The sequence below is a fragment of the Galeopterus variegatus genome, unplaced genomic scaffold (genome assembly GCF_000696425.1).
Source record: "Galeopterus variegatus unplaced genomic scaffold, G_variegatus-3.0.2 Scaffold2480, whole genome shotgun sequence".
NCBI classification, from domain to species: domain Eukaryota; kingdom Metazoa; phylum Chordata; class Mammalia; order Dermoptera; family Cynocephalidae; genus Galeopterus; species Galeopterus variegatus.
Window position 1 is genome coordinate 269,144 of NW_007728591.1, and position 21,852 is coordinate 290,995.

General features: G+C 38.6%; 1 protein-coding gene across 1 annotated transcript in view; it reads left to right on the plus strand.

Moving 5' to 3' along the window:
- NDC1 (NDC1 transmembrane nucleoporin) overlaps positions 1 to 18,439 on the plus strand; it is a gene marked incomplete at its 3' end in the record, with an annotated part of 35,449 nt that extends 17,010 nt beyond the window's left edge. Inside the window, exons 6-15 of the mRNA XM_008581874.1 lie at positions 487 to 595; positions 3,044 to 3,095; positions 4,876 to 5,011; positions 6,075 to 6,167; positions 7,481 to 7,562; positions 10,033 to 10,188; positions 13,084 to 13,329; positions 13,420 to 13,535; positions 16,089 to 16,139; positions 18,376 to 18,439. Of these exons, the coding sequence (XP_008580096.1) occupies positions 487 to 595; positions 3,044 to 3,095; positions 4,876 to 5,011; positions 6,075 to 6,167; positions 7,481 to 7,562; positions 10,033 to 10,188; positions 13,084 to 13,329; positions 13,420 to 13,535; positions 16,089 to 16,139; positions 18,376 to 18,439 (1,105 nt within the window). The remainder of the gene's footprint in view (positions 1 to 486; positions 596 to 3,043; positions 3,096 to 4,875; positions 5,012 to 6,074; positions 6,168 to 7,480; positions 7,563 to 10,032; positions 10,189 to 13,083; positions 13,330 to 13,419; positions 13,536 to 16,088; positions 16,140 to 18,375) is intronic.
- Between the last annotated feature and the right edge of the window lie 3,413 nt (positions 18,440 to 21,852).

Sequence of the window (21,852 nt, forward strand, 5' to 3'; positions counted from 1 at the left end):
AATTTTCTTTTTTTTTTTTTTTCCTTTTTTTGTCTTTTTTCGTGACCGGCAACGGATCGCAACCCTCAGTGTCGCGCCCGTACCGGACCGGGACCGGCAACGGGATTGCAACCCTTGGTGTTGCCCCCGCACCTCGCTCAGCCAGTGAGCGGGAACCGGTCTGTATGTGGGATCCGAACCCTCGGCGGGAGCGCTGCCGCACTTCCTAAGTGGCGCACTGTAGCAGTGCACCACCGGGCCAGCCCCGATATTGCTAATTTTCTTATTTCTGATCTTATATCAGTAAGATGTTGTATAATACAAATATTAAATATTTTAACATCAGAAATAGTTGATTTCTTGCCTCTGGAATAATCTTTGTCTTTTTGTACAGTGATTATGTTTTATATGTCAGCTGTTATAGTTAAGTGCTTGCTTTATAATGGTGTGGAATATGTCATTTGAATTGGATGTGTCATTTTATCCTGTTTTTCTTTTTTTCCACAGCAATACAAGTTCTTGCGCTTTAGAAGATCTCTACTATTACTAGTTAAACATAGTTGTGTGGAATCACTGTTCCTGATTAGAAATTTCTGCATTGTGTATTATTTTCTTGGTAAGAATTTCTGCTTTTTGATACAGTGTATGTATTAGCTTGTATCTCAAGAAATGTCAGCTACAAAATCATTCTTGATTATGTTTGTATGTTTTCTACAGTTGTAGGTATGTGATTAGCCAAACTGATTGTTTAAATCATCAGAATATTTATTTAAAGGAAAATATTAAGAAAATGTGATTGATATATATAATGAAATATTATTCAGCCTTTAAAAAGAAGGAAATCTGGGCCGGCCCGGTGGCGCACTGCTATAGTGCGCCGCTTGGGAAGTGTAGCGGCGCTCCCGCCGAGGGTTCGGATCCCACATACAGCCCGGTTCCCGCTAACTGGCTGAGCGAGGCGCGGGAGCAGCACCAAGGGTTGCGATCCCGTTGCCGGTCCCGGTCCGGTACGGGGGCGACACTGAGGGTTGCGATCCGTTGCCGGACACGGAAAAAGACAAAAAAAAAAAAGAAGGAAATCTTGTCATGTGCTACAACATGGATAAAGCTTGAGGACATTATGCTAACTGAAATAACTGAGTCACAAAAAGACAAATTCTTCATGATTCCACTTGTATGTGGTATCTAAAGTAGTTAAATTCTTAGAAATAGAAAGTAGAATGGTGGTTGCTAGGGGCTTGGGAGATGGGGAAAAGGGGATGAGTTTTTCTGTGGGTATACAATTTCAGTAATGCAAGATGAAAAAGTTCTAGAGATCTGTCGCACAACAACGTGCATATAGTTAACACTGCTGTACAATTAAAAGTGATTAAGATGGTAAACTTTTTGTTTTGTTTTTAAACCACATTAAAAAATGTATTCTTTTAAAAAAAGAAAATATTGTGCATCATTTGGTCATTACTCTTATCTAAAAATAACATACGCCTTTTTATAAGTTCGTGACTTGATACTAATTCAATAGGAATATCCTGTTGGTAGGAGAACCTTGTAGAATTTATTAACATGAATTTTTTTTTTTTTTTTTTGTCTTTTTTTCCGTGTCCGGCAACGGATTGCAACCCTCAGTGTCGCGCCCGTACCGGACCGGGACCGGCAACGGGATCGCAACCCTCGGTGTTGCTCCTGCGCACCGCTCAGCCAGTGAGCGGGAACCGGTTTGTATGTGGGATCCGAACCCTCGGCGGGAGCGCCGCCATGCTTCCCAAGCGGCACACTACAGCAGTGCGCCACCGGGCCGGCCCCTTTTTTTTTTGTCTTTTTTTGTGACTGGTAAGGGATCACAACCCTTGGCTTGGTGTCACCCGCACCGTGCTCAGCCAGTGAGTGCACCAGCCATCCTTATATAGGATCCGAACCCGTGGCGGGAGCACCGCTGCGCTCCCAAGCGCTGCACTCTCCCGAGTGCACCACGGGGCCGGCCCTAACATGAATTTTAAGCACAAAAATGTAGTTTATTTAGTATAATGAGCAGTACAGGTATAACATGAATCTCATCTGCAACACTTCATAATATAAACAAAATCCAACATTCAAAAGTACTGTTTTTAGACTTTTTCTGATCCTACTTTTTTCCATGGATATAATTTTACTGAACTGTCCTCACTGTATAAGCCATCCTGTTGTTTACTTTTTTCACTTGTAGTTTATATAATCCATTTTTCTATATAGCTCTTGTCATTCTGATGTTAATACTTCATTACTACAATCAGCCTGGCTCTTCCCCTAGAGATGTGCCTTTGGCTGACATAGTGGCTGTGTCAACATTCCCATCGTCAGCTCTTTTTTTCTATAACTCCATTTATATTGTATTCAAATTTCATTTCCAGCAGTATCACTTTTCATTTCTTTGCTGTGCTTTGAACATTTTTGGCCAGTTTCTTCTTTCAGCTATTCATTTTTGTAAAATGTCATGTAGATTTATCATGGGAGACAAGGAGACAACACAGCTATGTGCTTTGCTCTTTGTGCCTGAACTGAGTAACGGATGCAAGTGACCAGTCACCAGCAGACTGAGAGAAGTAACAGGATTGGTCACAGATCATGGTGTGCGTCTGTTATCTACATATTGATTTGTGTACTAAAAAGCTAGAAGTGCTTGCTATATGCAGTTGCTTGCAGTTATTATTATTATTTTTTTTGGTTAATATACCATGGTAACTGAAATTTGAACTGTGTTGTTGGGGGACTGGCATTTTTTAACTAAACCATGGTAACAAATAGGTATATATCAGGACCGTGCAAAGCAAGGACTATATTTAGAAATTATTTTCTTTTCCTACTCATTCCTACTTAAACATTCTAGCATTTTTACTGAGGTCTTGGTGTTTACTTGGTCATATCATTGACCTCATGTCCTATAGCCCTGTTTTTTTTTCTTAGTGGGGAACCAGACTCTTGACGTTGGTGTTACAAGGCTGTGCTCTATGACCTCATATTCTAAAGCATGATTGAGATTTACTTTATTAACCTTTCGTGTTCATAGCTTGGTATTTTTCCCCCTCAGGCCATATTCCCAAAGCTTGGATTAGCACTGCTATGGATCTTCACATAGATGAGTAAGTGATATATAAAAAGTCTAATTTTAACTCTGTTTCCATCCCTTAGGTGTTTGCTACTTTCCACATGTTTAGATTTAGCCTTTAAACATTTTTTTGAAAATTGTACTCATTTATTCATTGTACACATAGGTTACATAGTTTAAAGTTCCAAAGGTATATAAAGTGTATGCAGTGAAGAAGACACCTACTGCCCCTGTCTCCAGTCACCTAGTTCCTCTTCCCAAAAGTAAACAATAATTCATTCTTTTTTTGTTAGATATAGCTTTTATACTATACAAAAGTATACTTCTTGAGTTGCATGAACCATGCCTCTCTTGTTTTCCCTCAACATTCATTCTGTGGTATCTTGTGGTACACACCAATGCTGTGGCTTTCTTCTTTTTTCTGATGTTTGGTCAGTACAGGGCGCGAACCCTGGACCTTGGTGTTTGTTATCAGCGCCATGCTTTAACCATGCTGTGGCATTATTCTCATTTTGCCTATGAGAAAACCAAAATTGAGAAAGGTCAAGTAACCAGTTGAAGGACACAGTGTCAACTGAGTGGCAGCCCTGAGATGTATTGTTCTAGTTATCCCCCACATATTTTGCAGGTTTGATCAATATTTGCTGGATAAATGTCAGTTTCTCTCAGTGTTCTTTTAATTATTGGTTATTCCACTGTGAGACTTTTATGTATCATATATGGAATTCACTAATATCAGTTTTGGGGAGTGGGAATATTGGCATATGTGGATATTTAAGAGGTATTGTGATTTCTATGATGTAGATTTCAATTCCTTACTTTTAAAAGTTCCTAGGTAAAATTTAGTTTTGTCTTGTGCTTAATTGCTAGGTATGAAACCAAATGTGTGGGTCATTTATTATGTTAGCCCAGATTTTAAACTGGGTCAGATGGAAAGAGAAAAAATATTTGATAGAAATTTAACATGATACTTTTTTCCTCCTTTTAGTCAAAAAATGTTTTGTCTGTATGGCTGAGTGCCTGATATTCTGTCCATCATGTATGTCAGGCCCTCAGTTAAATATTAAAAGTTAAAAATAATTTCATTATATATTGATCCCCCAGTTGATGTCAAGCACTGTGCTGGGTACTCCTAATGTAAGCTGTTTTAAATCTTGTAATAGCCCTAAAAGGAAGAATGAAGAGATTATGCCAATATTATATTGGTTAAGAAACTGAGGGTGGGGTAGGTTGAGTGATTTAACCTAATCTTAACACTTATAAATGGCAGAGTCAGAGGTTCAAATCCTGGTTTTCACAATTGCTAGTTGTGTGATTTTAGGATTATGACTTAATCGATCTATTCAAGGTTTTGGTAAGATGGTAACATTAGCTTTATTTAGCATTCTAACAGAGTTTCTTAAATTGTTTTAAAAGTAAAAATCATTATTTTAGTAGCATGTGCTTTTAACCACTGTAAAACTGTTTATAGAGTATTAAACTACAAAGCATTAAACTACAAAGCAACAATGATAACTTTCACCCAGCTTCTAGTAGTTAGGCTTATGGGCTGGGTTCATTCTTCATCCATAGTAAATGTCAGTGAAGACTTGGAACACAAGAAACTGTAGTGCCAATTTAGGTCGATGCTTCCTTTACAGCTCCCTGTGTACCTTGTTAGGAGGTGTTAGGGAAAGAACCCTATAAGGGTACAAAAGGAGAGGTGTCTGTCAGCATTATTATTTAGAAATAGTATTTATTTGTTTCTCCAAGTCTGTTAAATGCTTAGGTTATATTTTTCCCGTAGGATTAAATAGTAATTTCTGCTTTCATAGGCAATTTCATAGGCCTCTTGATACTGTGAGTGGCCTTTTGAGTCTCTCATTACTCTACCATGTGTGGCTATGTGGTGTCTTTCTACTGATGACTTGGTACATCTCATGGATACTCTTCAAAATCTATGCCACAGAGGTTAGTATTGAGTTTTTTGTTAATATTATGTGTTTTAGAATGCACAAATTGATTTTTAGTAGAGCACTGATCAGGGTGCTATGCCCAAAAACATTTCAATAAGTTGGTTTTTGATCTTTCTTCTGAGACTTTACTAAGGGCATATTATTTATAACCATCATTTGCTTTGGTTTTTTTTTTGTTTGTTTGTTTTACTTTGGTTTTTTTTTCTGAGGAACAGTGTTGGTATTACTTAATTTTTGGAAATTAAACTGAATGGACTACCAATGGTACTTACTATGTTTTATTTACAGTCTAGTTCTTTTCCAGAGGCTTCTACTTCTCTGTTGAGTACCTACTAAGTGGTCCTGAATTTTAAATTAACTTTACATGCTACTGACATAGATACTATAAAAATATTTAAATATATGGCAATCAAATGTTTGTTTTTTGAAGGAAAGTTTTAAAATTTATATTGAAGAAATTATTTTGAAAATTGAGACGATCTTCTGGGTAATATCCACAAAAAATCTTAAGTGAATAAGAATTACATTGCTTGGGCCGGCCCGTGGCTCACTCGGGAGAGTGTGGTGCTGATAACACCAAGGCCCCGGGTTCGGATCCCATATATGGATGGCTGGTTTGCTCACTGGCTGAGCGTGGTGCTGACAACACCAAGTCAAGGGTTAAGATCCCCTTACCGGTCATCTTTAAAAAAAAAAAAAAAAAAAGAATTACATTGCTTTTATCATCCAAGTGTTTGTATTAGAATATATGTGTTTGTTTCATTTTAGTATCTCTGTAGGTTTTTTTCTTCAGTGGTTTGAAAGAATCCTAGTTTCTGAAACTTGTTTCTATTATTGGAAGCCGGTATCTTAAAATTGGGACAGTAACATTTTTTTAAATGGTGTGTTTGGGTTTATATTACTTTAATGTAACCTGTTTTTGCAAGGAGCACTAAAGATCTTAATTTGGTTGTATTGTCTCCTTTTATGGTAATTTCATTTAGGGCTTACTTACTGAATATAACAAAGTCATGAAAATAATCATTGTCATAGTCTTTATATTTGATTATATTTGATAGGCTCATGTGTTCCCTGTTCAACCACCATTTGCAGAAGAATCAGATGAATGCCTCCCAAAAGTTTTAAACAGCAATCCTCCTCTCATCATAAAGGTACCAGAACTGTGCATTTTGTATCTTTACACAGCCTTCTCTAATTTACCTTACAGAATGAACTTAATATTTAGCATATTTATTTAGATATATTTTTGAGGGCCTAGAATATTCTAGTACTGGTATTATAAAAATTACCTATTTGCTAATGCTGTTTATTTTTTTTAGTTTTCATTCCAATTGACTGAAGTGCTAGCGTGTAGTGCAGTGTATGTGTACAAGCTAGCTAATTCTCTGCCCAGGAAAGATACAAAAATATTTCTCAGCATAATGCATATCCAGCTATGGGCATTAGCATCAAAAGAGTTTAAAGAGGCTGTAATAAGTTTATAAATCAAGCTAATTGAGTATAAATTGTTTTGATTCAAATCACAATTTGAAAATTTGAAATGGATCTATAATATGTGTTATCATGTTAAAAGGTATGGTACTTTACAATGAATCGAAAGAAAGTAGAACCCAGAGTTTTGATCACACTCTAGAGAAGTTATAAACAAGAAAATGAACCACCGAGGTCCTAATTACCTTTAAATATCAATTATGACTAATATGTTATATAAACTTAAAAATATCAGTAACTCATTTGGTTGTTTACCAAATCCTTATTTAGTGGGAAGGTGTCAGTTACTGCTAGTTGCTTGGGGTAGAATGATGAAAAAGATATAGCACAGCCTAATAGAAAAGGCAGACACATGAAATAATTAACATTTACTATGGCAAGTGCAGTAGGACCACTTATTCTGCTTGGGATCAGTACAAGAAAGCTTTACAGAAGGGATGATATCTTGAAGGATGAGTAAAGAGGTATGCCAGGGGAAAAAAATGAAGATTTTCAGTGAAAAAGAACAACAGATGTTGTGTCTCCTCTTTGGATCTGGTAGCAAGCAAGATGTTGTCCCTGTTGTTGTGGCCTCACAGTTTGATGGGTAGAACTAGAGAAAACAAATGAACAGGCAGTTATAATACATTATTTTACATGCCACAGTTAAGAGCCATGCAAATGTATGTTTGTGTGAGGGAGGCCAGGGAACATTCCAGGAGGAAGTGATGTTTTAAGTTTCCCACCACAGAGGAATGAAAAAACAGAGAGGTTCTGTCATTCCTTATAGATGGAGCCTACAGTGGATAGGGAGGGTAGAGGCAGGAAAGTTCTGGAAGTCTAGAAAGGAAGGTTATGGTTCTGAAATATTATTTCTTTCATGAAAACATGCAACTAATTTCCCCTTGGATATATGATGATGGGCCCAATTCATAAATAAGATTTTGTGTGGAGGGTAAAAACATTAAATAATGAGTTTTTTTTTTCCTTTTAGTATTTAGCCTTGCAAGACCTGATGTTGCTTTCTCAATATTCTCCTTCACGAAGACAAGAAGTTTTTAGCCTTAGCCAACCAGGTATTGCTAGAAGTAATAGACCTGATGAAGCATGTATGTGCAGAATGTGCTCCCCTTAAAGTTTTTGGTGACAGAGGTTTATTTAATAAAATATCACACATTAGTTAGTCCATTAAATGAAGTATTGATTAATTTCTTTTTTTTTTTTGGGGGTGGCTGGCCAGTGTGGGAATCCAAATCCTTGACCTAGGTTTTACAAGTCTGCATTCTAACGAGCTGAGCTAACTGGCCAGCCCTGACTTAAATTTTATACAACTTAAGAGTTTGCATTGCTATGGGTAGAATTTGTTGCCAGGAAAAATATTTTAAAGATTTTTTTCATTTAGTTTCTTCATTCTCTTAACCTGAAGGAACGGTGCAGTAGATCGACAGTTTTAAAGGACAATTTTGCACAGCTTAAGCATCCTCGAAGTTTTAATATGACAGGGGGTCTTAAAAATCAGATGGTCTGATCCCTAGCTGGGCGGTCTAAATCTCAGAGAGAGTAAGTGGCTTAAATAAAGTTAATGTCAGAATTGAAATAATTCGGGCTGGCCCGGTGGCGCACTCGATAGAGTGCAGCGCTTGGGAGTGTGGCGGCGCTCCCGCCGAGGGTTCGGATCCCATATAGAGACCGGTCCGCTCACTGGTTGAGTGCGGTACGGGCGCGACACCGAGGGTTGCGATCCCGTTGCCGGTCGCGGTACTGGCACGACACCGAGGGTTGCGATCCCGTTACCAGTCACGAAAAAAGACAAAAAGGAAAAAAAAAAGAATTGAAATAATTCTGTCATTTGACTCTAATAAGTACAGAGCTCCCTTCTCCTGCTACGCTACTCTGCCTTCCTATAAAAAAAAAGAAGGAACTAGTTTAGATGGTGACCCAAGGATGCCTATGGCAACTCAGAAACATTTCTCCACTGTTACTTACCAAGCTGTTCAAGACTGTGATTTTGCCAGTGCTCTGCCTTGTTCCTAGAGGAAAAATGTGGGGAACAGAGAATCTGGGTAGCTTTTTATCTTCTTTCTAATCAGCTCCTCATTATTTTGCCAAACTTGCCAAGTCCCAAATTGTAAAATAAACCTTTTATAGTTAAATGTTATATGGAAATGAAATTCAGTTATACAGAAATATGTTGATTGGAACCCCTCTCCTTTTAGTAGCATGAGAAATCCAGAGGTGATACTATGGAAAAGTAACTATACCAATACTTTTCTGTCAGTCTTGGGTTAACTTAGGAATTCTTATACGTGAAATTTTTTTTTTTTTTTTTTTTTTGTCTTTTTCCATGTCCGGCAACGGATCGCAACCCTCAGTGTTGCCCCCGTACCGGACCGGGACCGGCAACGGGATCGCAACCCTCGGTGTTGCCCCCGCGCCTCGCTCAGCCAGTGAGCAGGAACCGGTCTGTATGCGGGATCCGAACCCTCGGCGGGAGCGCAGCCGCGCTTCCCAAGCGGCGCACTAGCGCAGTGCGCCACCGGGCCGGCCCTACGTGAAATATTTTTGCCAGAGAGTCAAGTAAACTGTAACATGGTGGCATGTGCTCTGACAGAGAACCTGCATTCTAGACATATTATTAAAATTTAACTGGACTGTTACACATTTCATAGTGATCCCGAGTTACAGCAATACAAAACATTCTGAGGCCTACTGATAGAGTATTTTCATGTGTGTTTGTCTGCAGGTTAAGTGGTATTCCTCTTGACTTGTAAATGGGAGAAATGTTAAGCAGAGATCTGAGTGGAGACAGAATGATCACTTGGTACACAGGAGGGAGAAACCAGATTTTGTTGGACTTCTGTTCTCAACACATTAACGGAGCATGTTTAATTTTTGCATGATAACTCTACGAGACAAAGGTCTTAGAAAATCAAAAGATAATAAGAAGTAAGGGAATTTTTAAAGGAATGGGGATCATAGTAGTTTAAGTTTAATAATTAGATAGCAGATAGGTAAACTCTGCAAGTGTAAGGTATGATTATTATCAAATAATAAGTCATTCCTACAGATGTAATAGCAAATAGTGGCTACTTTATGAATGAAAATGCAAGAAAGCACAGTGTGTCAGACACAACAGTTTAGAGGTCATTGGGGACCATGGGCTGCATCTCATCGGACATCCTAGTGTTCATTGTCTTAATTCTTTGTTTATAGTCTCAGCAGTCTGTTCAATACCGTTAGTGAAGTAACCCTGCTCTCTCATACTCAAACCATGACTTAGTGTTTGGCTTTATTTTAGCGATCAATTGGAGGGGTTTTTTATTGTAAAATAGCAAGTTTTTGCTTGACACTTTTAGGAAAATTCTTCCAAATATTTATTGAATGCCTGCTGTCTGTTAGATTGTATAATATAAATAGTAGCTTAACTTAGAAAAGTGGGCCTGAAAACAAAGTGTAATGTAGCATTTATTATTGATTTTTTTTCCCTTCTGTGAGTGGAGATTATAAGATTATCTACATTTTAAAGCTGGTGTTTGGATCTTGTAGGTGGACATCCTCACAATTGGACAGCCATTTCTAGGGAGTGTTTGAATCTTTTAAATGATATGACTCAGAAACTGGTTCTCTACCAAGAAGCTGCTGCTACAAATGGGAGAGTGTCTTCATCATACCTAGTGGAACCTAGGAAATTGAATTCTCCAGGTAACTCCTAGTACTATTAAGGAGGGGAAAGCATTTACATTTTATTTCCTAAGAAAGGTGACAGTAGTTAATCTGAGGATACTTATGTGAATATGAGGTGTACATTTTTAGGGAAAATTGTTCAACATATGGGATATTGTACTGAACCAAGAAAAAGATCTGGGTATCATTGTAGATTGAAAAAATTAAGTCCAAACATCACAATTTATACCATAAATACATACAATTTTTCATCTTTGAAATAAAAAAAAATTGTTGTGGTGGTGGTGGTAGTAAAAGGCTGACAAAATGTTGGTCATCAAATGGAAGACTTCAGCCTACCAGAAAGCCTCGCTTACCAAAGCCAGGGGATTCCTTACAGGTAATATTGTATGATGTTCTGGTTGCAGTATCCCAGACAAAAAGTTGCTGGTCCAGAGAAGAGCAACTGAAATGACTGAGTGATTTGAGAGTGGTGCATCACCCTCACTGTTTCAAGATAGCCCAATATAATGTTAATACCCCTTTCCTTTTGAAAGCTGTAAGCTGAAAGGGAGAAGTGCAGGTGGAGGAACCTCTGCCATTCACCAAATCCCTTAAGTAGAAAGAAGATATTTGAATGTAAGTCTGATGAAAGGACTTAATGTTCAGATACCAGGCATTTAATGAGTGTGGGTGAAACTGGCTGGATGAGGACAGTGGTCTACCTGAGAGCACAGGCTTCATATGAAGGACAGATGGGGTAGCTTTACTCCGTTGTTCCCAAGTGAGAATTTGGGGTTTTTTTTTTTTTCCTTTTTGTCTTTTTTTTTCGTGACTGGCAACGGATCGGAACCCTCAGTGTCGCGCCCGTACCGGACCGGGACAGGCAACGGGATCGCAACCCTCGGCGTTGCGCCCGCACCTCGCTCAGCCAGTGAGCGGCCGGTCTGTATGTGGGATCCGAACCCTCGGCGGGAGCGCCACCGCGCTCCCAAGCGGCGCACTGTAGCAGTGCGCCACCGGGCCGGCCCTGTGGTTTTGTTTTTGTTTTTTCTTTTTTGCAGCTGACTGATAAGGGGATCTGGGGCCGGCCCGGTGGCGCACTGCTACAGTGTGCCACTTGGGAGCGTGGCGGCGCTCCCGCCGAGGGTTCGGATCCCACATACAGACCGGCCGCTCACTGGCTGAGCGAGGTGCGGGCGCAACACCGAGGGTTGCGATCCTGTTGTCGGTCCCGGTCCGGTACGGGCGCGACACTGAGGGTTGCGATCCGTTGCCGGTCACGAAAAAAGAGACAAAAAAAGAAAAAAAAAAAAAAAGGGGATCTGAATCCTTGACCTTGGTATTATCAGCACCATGCTCTAACCAACCATGTAGGATTTTGGACCCAGTATCTGAACTTCTAGTTGTGTGTTTTTTTTTTTAAAAGAGAAGCCTGAAATCTAAAAAAATTTTAGGTGAAATCTTCTACTTTTTAAATGTTGGCAACTAATCTTAATATTTAAAAATTACCATATAGACCAAAGTAAACTTGTTTGTAATTTTGAAGTCATTACTCTGAAGGGACTGGTCATGGCCCAAAAACAAATAGATTACAAATGAAAAATTATTTAAATAAGTTTATGAATGTCAGATTTTAAAAGATTTCTGGAGTGTTTCGGATGTTATCAACTTTCAGATAAGCATTAATTTATTCAACAAATATTTATTGAATGCCTACTATATACCAAGCAGTGTGCTTGACGCCAGAAAATCACACATGAAAAAAACACATTTGGAACTGACCTTTCAGTGGAAGGCACACAAATAATGACAAAATAATATTATTGCTGAAAGGAAATCTGTCAGAAAGGAGTCTGAATGGGAAAGACAATGTTTGATAATGAAAGGAGGCCTTGTATGCTACAAAGAAAAGTACATTGTATTTCATAGGGATATGGAAACTTTGGAGAATTTCGAATAGGCTAGTTATATCAAGTTAGCATTTTAGAAAGATCGTTGTAATCCTCGGTTGGGTGGATCATGGGTCTGGCCAGACATGGAGATTTCATATTTTAAATTGTCATATTCTATCACTCAGTGACAGTTTTACCTCCAATTTTGAGGAATAATTGTAATACTCTTAAAAACTCCAGTCTTAATTTTTAAATTGATTCCTCAAAGATTTCTAATTTCCACTAGCCCTTTAAACTTCATTTAATAAAAATTTGGTACTTTGAGTGTTTTATTTCTTACAGTAACTTTATTAAGAAGATAGACTCCTATTGCAGTTTATTTGTCTTTGTGCTTTGTGCTGGAGTGGCAGGAAAATTCCTTTTTTTGGTACAATAGACTCTAACTAAATTGGTGGAGTTATAAAATAATTTGTAAAGACGCCGTTTACAGGTCAGATATGTAGGGTCAGATTTATAGATATCCTGGGCAAATTAGTCTTTGATGTGACTTTTAGTAACTTAAAGAACTTTGGGGAAAATGGGATAAGGTTAGCACTTTTTTCCTGTACATTTTCACAATGTAGATTTGGTGTGTTTAGCCAAGTAATCGTTACAATAGGAACATGCATCAAAATTAGACAGATTCTAATGCAATAATTAAAGTTATTGCCATTTAAAAATAAAATGTGAACTTAATGAGTTCATTCAAAACAGCTTAGAGTTAGAGAAGCTGACTGTGAAGATGGAGATAATTGTGGAGGGGGAAAAACAAGAGAGGCTACACTAGTCTGACTGAGAAAAATGTATGAAGCTCTTTGAATGATCATTGAATTGCAGTAGTAAAATATGGATCTTGAGAATGTAAACCTAAATGAAAACAATCTACTGAACCTTGGGTAAATGTGTTAAACAAAAATTGAGTTGTGTAGCATTTGAGAACGTCTGTGATAGCCTGCTTGGGTCATGTTGCCTCTTCAGCACTGGGTCTGTTCTTTTACAGAAGAAACTACTTTTCAGACAACAAAATCTAGCCAGATGCCTCGGTCTTCAGTGCCACCATTAGTTAAAACATCACTGCTTTCTTCAAAATTCTCTACACCTGATGTTGCAAGTTCCCCTGGTACTCCATTTGGCTCTAGTCTAGTGAATCGGATGGCTGGAATTTTTGATGTAAATCCCTGCTATGGCTCACTGCAAAGTCCACAGCTAGTAAGAAGAGGGCCAAGATTATGGACTTTTGCTTGTGGTGAGAACTATTTATTTTCTAAAATTTGAAACGTCATAGTTGCAGAGGATCAGACAGCCTAAGTTCTTACCTTTTTTTTTTTTTTTATAGATCAGCAAATGACTGAGTTTTCTAATCCTTCTCCATCTACCTCTATTAGTGTTGATGGTAAGACAGTCAAACAGCCCAGTGTGATTTATTCATGGATTCAGAATAAACGTGAACAGGTAGGATGGTATGGTTATAGGATTCATATTTGCATGTAACATTGAGAGCATTAAAGATCTCACATGTAAGTCATCAGGAATAAATAGAATTAGGTTTTTTTTTTTTGGATGTTTCATGTATTAAGCTGACCCATATAAGACTGCCAGTATTTGACTGGTTTTGAGCTCTATAAACTGCAATTTTATATGGTTCAACTTCATAAAATACCTTTAATCTGTGACTTCTTTCATTTAAGAAACATTTGAGTTCTTAATATATGCAGGGTGCAGTTTTAGGCAATGGGAAAATAGTAAACAAAACAGTCCTTTTCCATATAATGTTTACATTCTAGTGAAGGGAAATAGATGAGCAAGCAAATGTATTATACTTTATCTCTTTGGAATATAAAATGCCATTAATTGTAAGACTTATGTACTTTTAAGAAAAAAAAAGTTGTCTTAAATTATGACATGCTATTGACTGTAAGATGCATCCTGATAGGTCATGTTCAAGATAAGAAAAATATGCTTAAAAGGGGAGAAATTTGATATGTCTAAAGTATTATACAGAAAAATAGAGCAGGTAAGGGAATCAGAGTACCTGGGGGAGAGAATACTATTTTATGTGGAGTGTTCAGGGGAAGACTTATTGATAAGGTGATACTTGATCAGAGACATGAAGGGAAGGCAGGGAGCAGCAAAATGCAAAAACCCTTTGATGGGAGTGTGCCTGACTTCTGTGAGGAACACTGTGGACACCAGTGTGGCTGGAGCAAAGTGAGTGAGGGGAGAGTGGTAGGTGGGTGATAAAGTCAGAGAGGTAGCAGACACTCAGGGCTCACTGGGCCCATTAGCCGTTGTAAAGACTGGCTTTTTCTCTGAGTTAGATAGACATCTGTATGATTTTGCCCACAAGAATGATAAAATTTAACTTAAATTTTGAAAGTGCTGCTCTAATGGCTCTGTTGAGACCAAACTCTTGGTGGGCAGGCATGGAAGCAGAGAGACTGTTAAGGCTCTAACAGTAATCTAGCTATGACTAGAGTAGTGTGGTGGGGGTTGTAAAATATGATCAAAGACTGGATATGTATTTTAAGGTAGATGTAATAGGATTTGCTTATGGTTTGGTTGTGGTGTATTACAGTCATTGTTGACTAAGGGTTTTGGCCTGAGGATCTAGAATAATATAGTTTCAGTTTATTGAGTTGCAATTTACTGATGATTCTGGAGGAGGAGATTTGATAAAGGTGAGGTGTGGAAATCAGGAGTTTGATTTTGGACATGCCAATTTTGAGATACCTACTAGACAACCAAGTGAAAATACTAAGTAGGAAATTAGACGTGTACCTGGAGTGTAGGAGAAAGTTCTGGGTTAGAAATGTAAACTTGGCAGTCATCAGCGTGCAGACAGTATCTAAAGCCATGAGACTCAATGCAAATTCTTGAGTATAGATACAGAGAGATACAAGAACTGGGACCCTCCAGTGCTCTGAGAGATGAGGAGAAATAGCAAAAGAGACTGAGGAGTAGCCATTGAGCTAAGTAGAGAACCAAGAAAAGAAAGTGTTTCAAGGAGAAGAAAGAGGGAGTATCAGATGGTGCTGATAGGTAGCGTGAGATAAAAACTAAGAATTAACTGTTGAGCTAGTAATGTGGAGGTCACTGAGTCCTTGACGTGAGCTCTTGGGTAGAGTAGTGGGGACGAAAGTATGATAGGTGTGGGTTTAGGAGAGATTGGGAGAGGAATTTTGGAGACTGTAAAACAAACAAATAAACGAAAAACATCTTTCAAGGAATTTTGTAAGTGGAGCAGAGAAATGGGGCACTTTAGCTGGAGGGAGTTGAGGGGTCAGGGAAGGGTTTTATTTTTTAAGATGGGGAAAAGTCATAATGTATGCTGATAGAATGAACGATTAGTACAGAGAGAAGAGTTAAAGGCATTTATAAACTTCAGGGTCGCATATGGCTCTATATGCCATAAGTACTGCCAAGTCACTTTTTGTGCAGCAATTAGAAACATGCTCCCTGTAGCATTCCTCTGATTAGTCATGTAGCTTTTGGGTGAGAGTATGGTAGGAGCAAATTCACTTTCAACTCAGTTGGGTTAGCTTTCAGCTTGACACTAAGAACATTTTTTCCTTTGTCAGTGTCAACTAGTAGAAAACCACTTCATGTTTTTTTGTTTTTTTTTTCTGTAAGGGAAACATGGATTTTTGGTATTAAGAGGTTAAAGGTCAGGGTAATTGTAGAGAATTAAAAAAGAATATGGTCTTAGAAAATATCACCAGAACCACTTAGAATTCCTTTTATTATGGCAGGGCTCTAATTTGGGGCTTAAACTTGTGTCCTTGGGAATACAATTTAGGGTAGATGGCCCATCTTGTTATCCAGTTTATTTTACAAACATATTTACTCATGTGGTTAATTGTAAATATTACTTTTTTCTCTGCAAGATGTGAGGTGTTTTATTTTTTCCTTCAAGTTAGTGTCAGGAAGATCTTGGAAATGTGTAATATTATATTTGAGTAAAATTAAAAATGTAAATGTGTTTGTTCTTCCTTTTTTCCAACTCAGATTAAGAATTTCTTGTCAAAACGGGTGCTGATCATGTATTTTTTCAGTAAGGTAAGAATATGTAGTTATAGCATTGGTGATTGGGGGAGAAGAAATGAAATATGAAATGAAGTACCAGATAGGATCTGACTTGTAAATATTTTATAGCTCAATACTAGCACTGCAGGCAGCTTTGCATAGAGCTTTGTTGAACGTCCATTTTAGCAATAGTTGCCCTAGACACACATTTCATCTCAAGGGTGGCTTCCTGAGGCTCTGTAGGAGGCCTCCTGAGACTCTTGTCAGCTTTATGCTAATATGCAACATTGACTCCTTCCGGCTGCCTAGATCTTAGCCAAGTGAGCACATCCATAGCTATCTGATGCTTTATTGCTCATTGTCTTGCTAACATCTTTGTGGCCAATTTAGTATTCAAAAAAGAGATGACTAAGTTAGATTGCATATGTTAAGTTTGTGATGTATAAAAAATTGTAATTCAGACCGCAAATGAAATTACTTTCCAACTTGTCTATCAGCTGTTCCAGCTGCCAAGGAGAGTAAATCTCATTTGCAGAAGCTAAAGATTCATTCCTGATTTCACTGGCTACAGCTGTTGCGTGTTGATTAATCTTTTTTTTTTTTTTTTTCCTTTTTGTCTTTTTTCGTGACCGGTAACGGGATCGCAACCCTCAGTGTCGTGCCCGCACCGCGCTCAACCAGTGAGCGGACCGGTCTCTATATGGGATCCGAACCCTCGGCGGGAGCGTCGCCGTGCTCCCAAGCGCCGTACTCTACAGAGTGCACCACCAGGCCGGCCCGATTGATTAATATTTTGATGAGCAAAACCTTTCCCCAATGTAGGGGAAAGAATTTAGGTTTCTAGTTTCTTAAATGTATCTTCTCTTTTTCTGCACATATTGCAGTATTAGCTAATGTTGCACTCAATTAATGCCTTCAAGTGAAACTTTACATTGGCATCTGTTATTCATTTTTATTCTTTGGAAGTCATATTCTTGTGGGGAAGGAAATCTGAACAGCCCTGATAGATATACGTAACAGACTCATTTCAGCTTCTTAAAACTGCTTTTTCACTACAGTGGAAAGGAAGATACCCCCAACTAGCAATTACCTTTACCAAAAAAAATAATCTGCCTTCTCTGTTAGAGAAAGGTGTCTTATCTTCCACCGAGAGGAAGAGGGGTTGTCTGAAGTTTTACTTTAGTGCTTGGTTTCAGAAGGAAGGGAAGAGAACTCACCTTGAGTGTCTTATGTGTGCCATGTTCTTTTCACTTAAGTTCCCTCGTTTAATTCTAGTAGCATTCCTGTGAGATGTCTTTTTGTCCTCATTTTACAGATAAGGAAACCTGAGGCTCAGAGGTCAGGTAGCTAGCCTAAGGGCACACACATAGCCAATAAGTGGCAGAGCAGATGCTGACCAAGATCTCCTTTTTCCTTGGACCTGAACGGCTACTTTTGATTCAGATTTTGCAAGTGGATCTATTGTATGATAAGGAGTTGTAGACACTGCTATTTGATTTGAGAAATGTGACTTAATAGGCTTACTATGTTGTATTTAATAGGCTTCATTAGGTGAATAACCAAAGCCAGAATTTGTTTAAATGGGCCAATTGTTGCTCCACTGTTGTATATTAAAGAATGTTGGGTGGTTTTTTTTTTTGGAGTGGGGTTGAGGGTAGACGATTTAAGAGAGGTAATATGTATTTAGGCAGTTCTTTTGTTTTAAAAAGAGCTTTTGTAGCCATTCTCTTAAGTGACCTGTACTAATCCTCTGAGGTGGGTTGAGCATGTAACTCATTTTAGAAGAGAAACTGAGAAACATAGAGATTTAGAGACTTGGCAAGGGTCGCACACACACAATAAGTCGATGGCGGAATGCTTTATTGTTGTTAAGTGAAGAATTATCAAGTTAAACTTAAGAATTTATTTCAGGGCCGGCCCAGTGGTGCACTGGAGAGTGCGCCACTTGGGAGCGTGGCGGCGCTCCCGCCGAGGGTTCGGATCCCATGTGAAGACCGGTTCCTGCTCACTGGCTGAGCGCGGTGCGGGCGCAGCGCCAAGGGTTGCAATCCCGTTGCCGGTCCCCGGTATGGGCACGACACCGAGGGTTGCGATCCCGTTACCGGTCAGTAAAAAAGACAAAAAGGAAAAAAAAAAAAGAATTTATTTCAGATTTGAATTCTTGAGAGGCAGCTGTGAATCTTTTGTTATAGTCTACATAGTTGATTAAATGAAATAATAGAGTTTTTGCCCAGGGGCACTTACTTAAATGTTTTTGTTTTATTTGTAGCACCCAGAGGCCTCCATTCAGGCTGTTTTTTCAGATGCCCAAATGCATATTTGGGCACTAGAAGGTAAGCAATATCTGTGAACTGTAACTGTGTTTTTAATTATCAGTCAAATATTGAAGTATAATCCGTGAAAGGTCTGTTCTAAATTTTAATCCACTCTTTGAATTTTCAGATAGGCTTTTCTATCTTTGTTTTATATAGATCATTTTTTCTTAGATATTTAGGTGTATTTTGATTTGGGAAAATTTTTTTCTTATATGTAAGCAGAGAAATTGAGCCTGGGAGTCTTCCATATCTTTCTCTACTTAAAAAAAAAAAAATTCAGTGAATAGATTGTTTTTAATTTATGTTAAATATAAAAACTTAGTTAAAGAACTGTTTCTTTGGGCCGGCCCGGTGGCGCACTCGGTAGAGTGCGGCGCTTGGGAGCACGGTGGCGCTCCCGCCGAGGGTTTGGATCCCATATAGAGACCAGTCCGCTCACTGGTTGAGTGCGGTGTGGGCGCGACATTGAGGGTTGCAATCCCGTTGCTGGTCGCGGTACGGGCGCGACACTGAGGGTTGCGATCCCGTTACCGGTCACGAAAAAAGACAAAAAAGGAAAAAAAAAAAAAAAAAGAACGGTTTCTTTTTATCTTATAGATACTGCTTTCTCAATGCGTAAATGACACTCAGGCCTTTCCTGACCATCTATGCAAAGTGTCCTCTTTTCAGTTGTCACTCTACTTCCCTACCACGTTTTGTTTTTCTTCTTAGCACTTATCAGTGCCTAACACAATATTATTTAAGAACTTTTTTCCTAGTAGAATGTAGAAGAGACTTTGTCATTTTATTTGTGACTAATGTGGTTTGAGTACCTTTTCAGTGCTTATTGCAATCTTTTGCCATTTTTGTATTGTATTGCCTCCCTCTCTTTATTTGTAGTTTTCTTTCTTTTTTCTTTTTTTTTTTTTTTTTTAAAAGATGACCGGTAAGGGGATCTTAACCCTTGACTTGGTGTTGTCAGCACCATGCTCACCCAGTGAGCGAACCGGCCATCCCTATATGGGATCCGAACCCGGGGCCTTGGTGTTATCAGCACCGCACTCTCCCGAGTGAGCCACGGGCCGGCCCCCTTTCTTTTGTTTTTAATTTTAACTTCTCAATATGCATTGTAGTTGATTTTCATGACCCTTTACCTGTTCCTCTTTCCCTCCTACTCTCTCTCCTCCCCCCTACTACATCACATCTGTTCACTTGTCTTAATAAATTCAAGGAATTATTGTGACTGTTTTGTCTTCTTCCCCCTGCACCCTTTATTTGTTTGTGTGTCTGTTTGTTTATTTTTAGCTCCCACAAATAAGTGAGAACTTGTATTTCTCTTTCTGTGCCTGACTTGTTTCACTTAATATAATTTTCTAAGTACATCCATGTTGTTGCGAATGGTAGTATTCCCTTCTGTTTTATAGCAGAGTAGAATTTATCTAACTGTGTAGATATATCACAGTTTCCTTATCCACTCATCTGATGATGGACTTTTGGGCTGGTTCGAACTCTTGGCTATTGTAAATAGTGCTTCAGTAAACATTGGAGTACAGGTATCCCTTCGGCATGATGATTTCCATTCCTCTGGGTATATTCCCAGCAATGGAATAGCTGGGTCATATGGTAGATCCATCCGTAATTGTTTGAGGAACCTCCATACCATTTTCCATAAAGGCTGCACCATTTTATAGTCCCCCCAACAGTGTATGAGAATTCCTTTTTCTCTGAAACCTCATCACCATTTATCATTCTCAGTCTTTTGGATATTAGCCATCCTAACTGGAGTCAGGTGGTATCTCAGAGTGGTTTTGATTTGCATTTCCCAAATGCTGAGTGATGTTGAGCATTTTTTCATGTGTCTGTTGGCCATTTGTATATCTTCCTTTGAGAAATGCCCATTCAGCTCCTTTGCCTATTTTTTAATTGGGTTATTTGTTTTTTTGCTGGGAAGTTGTTTGAGTTCCTTGTATATTCTGGATATTAATCCTTTGTCAGATATTTGTTTTGCAAATATTTTCTCCCACTCTGTTGGTTGTCTTTTCACTCTTTTGATTGTTTCTTTTGCTGTGCAAAAGCTTTTCAGTTTGATATAATCCCATTTGTTTATTTTTTCTTTTTTTGCCTGTGCTTTTGGGGTCATATTCATGAAGTCTGTACCCACTCCTACTTCCTGAAGTATTTCCCTATGTTTTCTTTAAGGAGTTTTATTGTTTCAGGATGTGTATTTAATTCTTTAATCCATTTTGAGTTGATTTTGGTATATGGTTAGAGGTACAGGTCTAGTTTCATTCTCCTACATATGAATAGCCAGTTTTCCGAGCACCATTTGCTGAAGAGGCAGTCTCTTCCCCAGTGCGTAGACTTGATGCCTTTGTCAAAGATCAGGTGGCTGTAGGTGTATGGGTTGATTTCTGGGTTCTTTATTCTGTTCCATTGATCCGTGTGTCTGTTTTTATGCCAGTACAACGCTGTTTTGATTATTATAGCTTTGTAATATAGTTTAAAGTCAGGTAGCGTTATGCCTCCAGCTTTTTTTTTTTTTTGCTCAGGATTGCTTTGGCCATGAGTGGTCTTTTGTTATTTCATATAAATGTCTGGATAGTTTTTTTTTTTTTGTCTTTTTTCGTGTCCGGCAACGGATCGCAACTCTCGGCGTCGCGCCCGCACCTCGCTCAGCCAGTGAGCGGGAACCAGTCTGTATGTGGGATCCGAACCCTCGGCGGGAGGGCCACCGCTCTCCCAAGCGGCACACTGTAGCAGTGCGCCACCGGGCCGGCCCTAAATGTCTGGATAGTTTTTTCCATTTCAGAGAAAAATGTCATTGGAATTTTGATGGGGATTGTATTGAATCTGTAGATCACTTTGGGTAATATGGACATTTTCACAATGTTAATTCTTTTGATCCAAGAGCATGGGATATCTTTCTATCTTATGTCCTCTTTAATTTCTCTGAACAGTGGTTTGTAGTTCTCTTCATAGAGATTTTTCACATCCTTGGTTAACTTTATTCCTAAGTATTTTATTTTTTTGGTGGCTATTATAAATGGGCTAGCTTTCTTGATTTCTTTTTCTGCATGTTCACTGTTGGAGTATAGAAATGCTACTGATTTTTGTGTGTTGATTTTGTATCCTGCAACTTTAATGAAATCATTTATCAACTCTAAGAGTTTTTTTGTAGAGGCTTTAGGCTGTTCAATATATAGGATCATGTCATCTGCAAACAGGGACATTTCGACTTCATCTTTTCCAATCTGGATGCCTTTTATTTTCATCTCTTCTTCGATTGTTCTGGCTAGTACTTCCAACACTATGTTGAATAGGAGTGGTGAGAGTTGGCATCCTTGTCTAGTTCTTGTTCTTAAGGAAAAAGCTTTCAGCATTTCCCCATTTGGGATGATATTGGCAGTGGTCTTATCATATATGGCTTTAATTGTGTTGGGATACTTTCCACC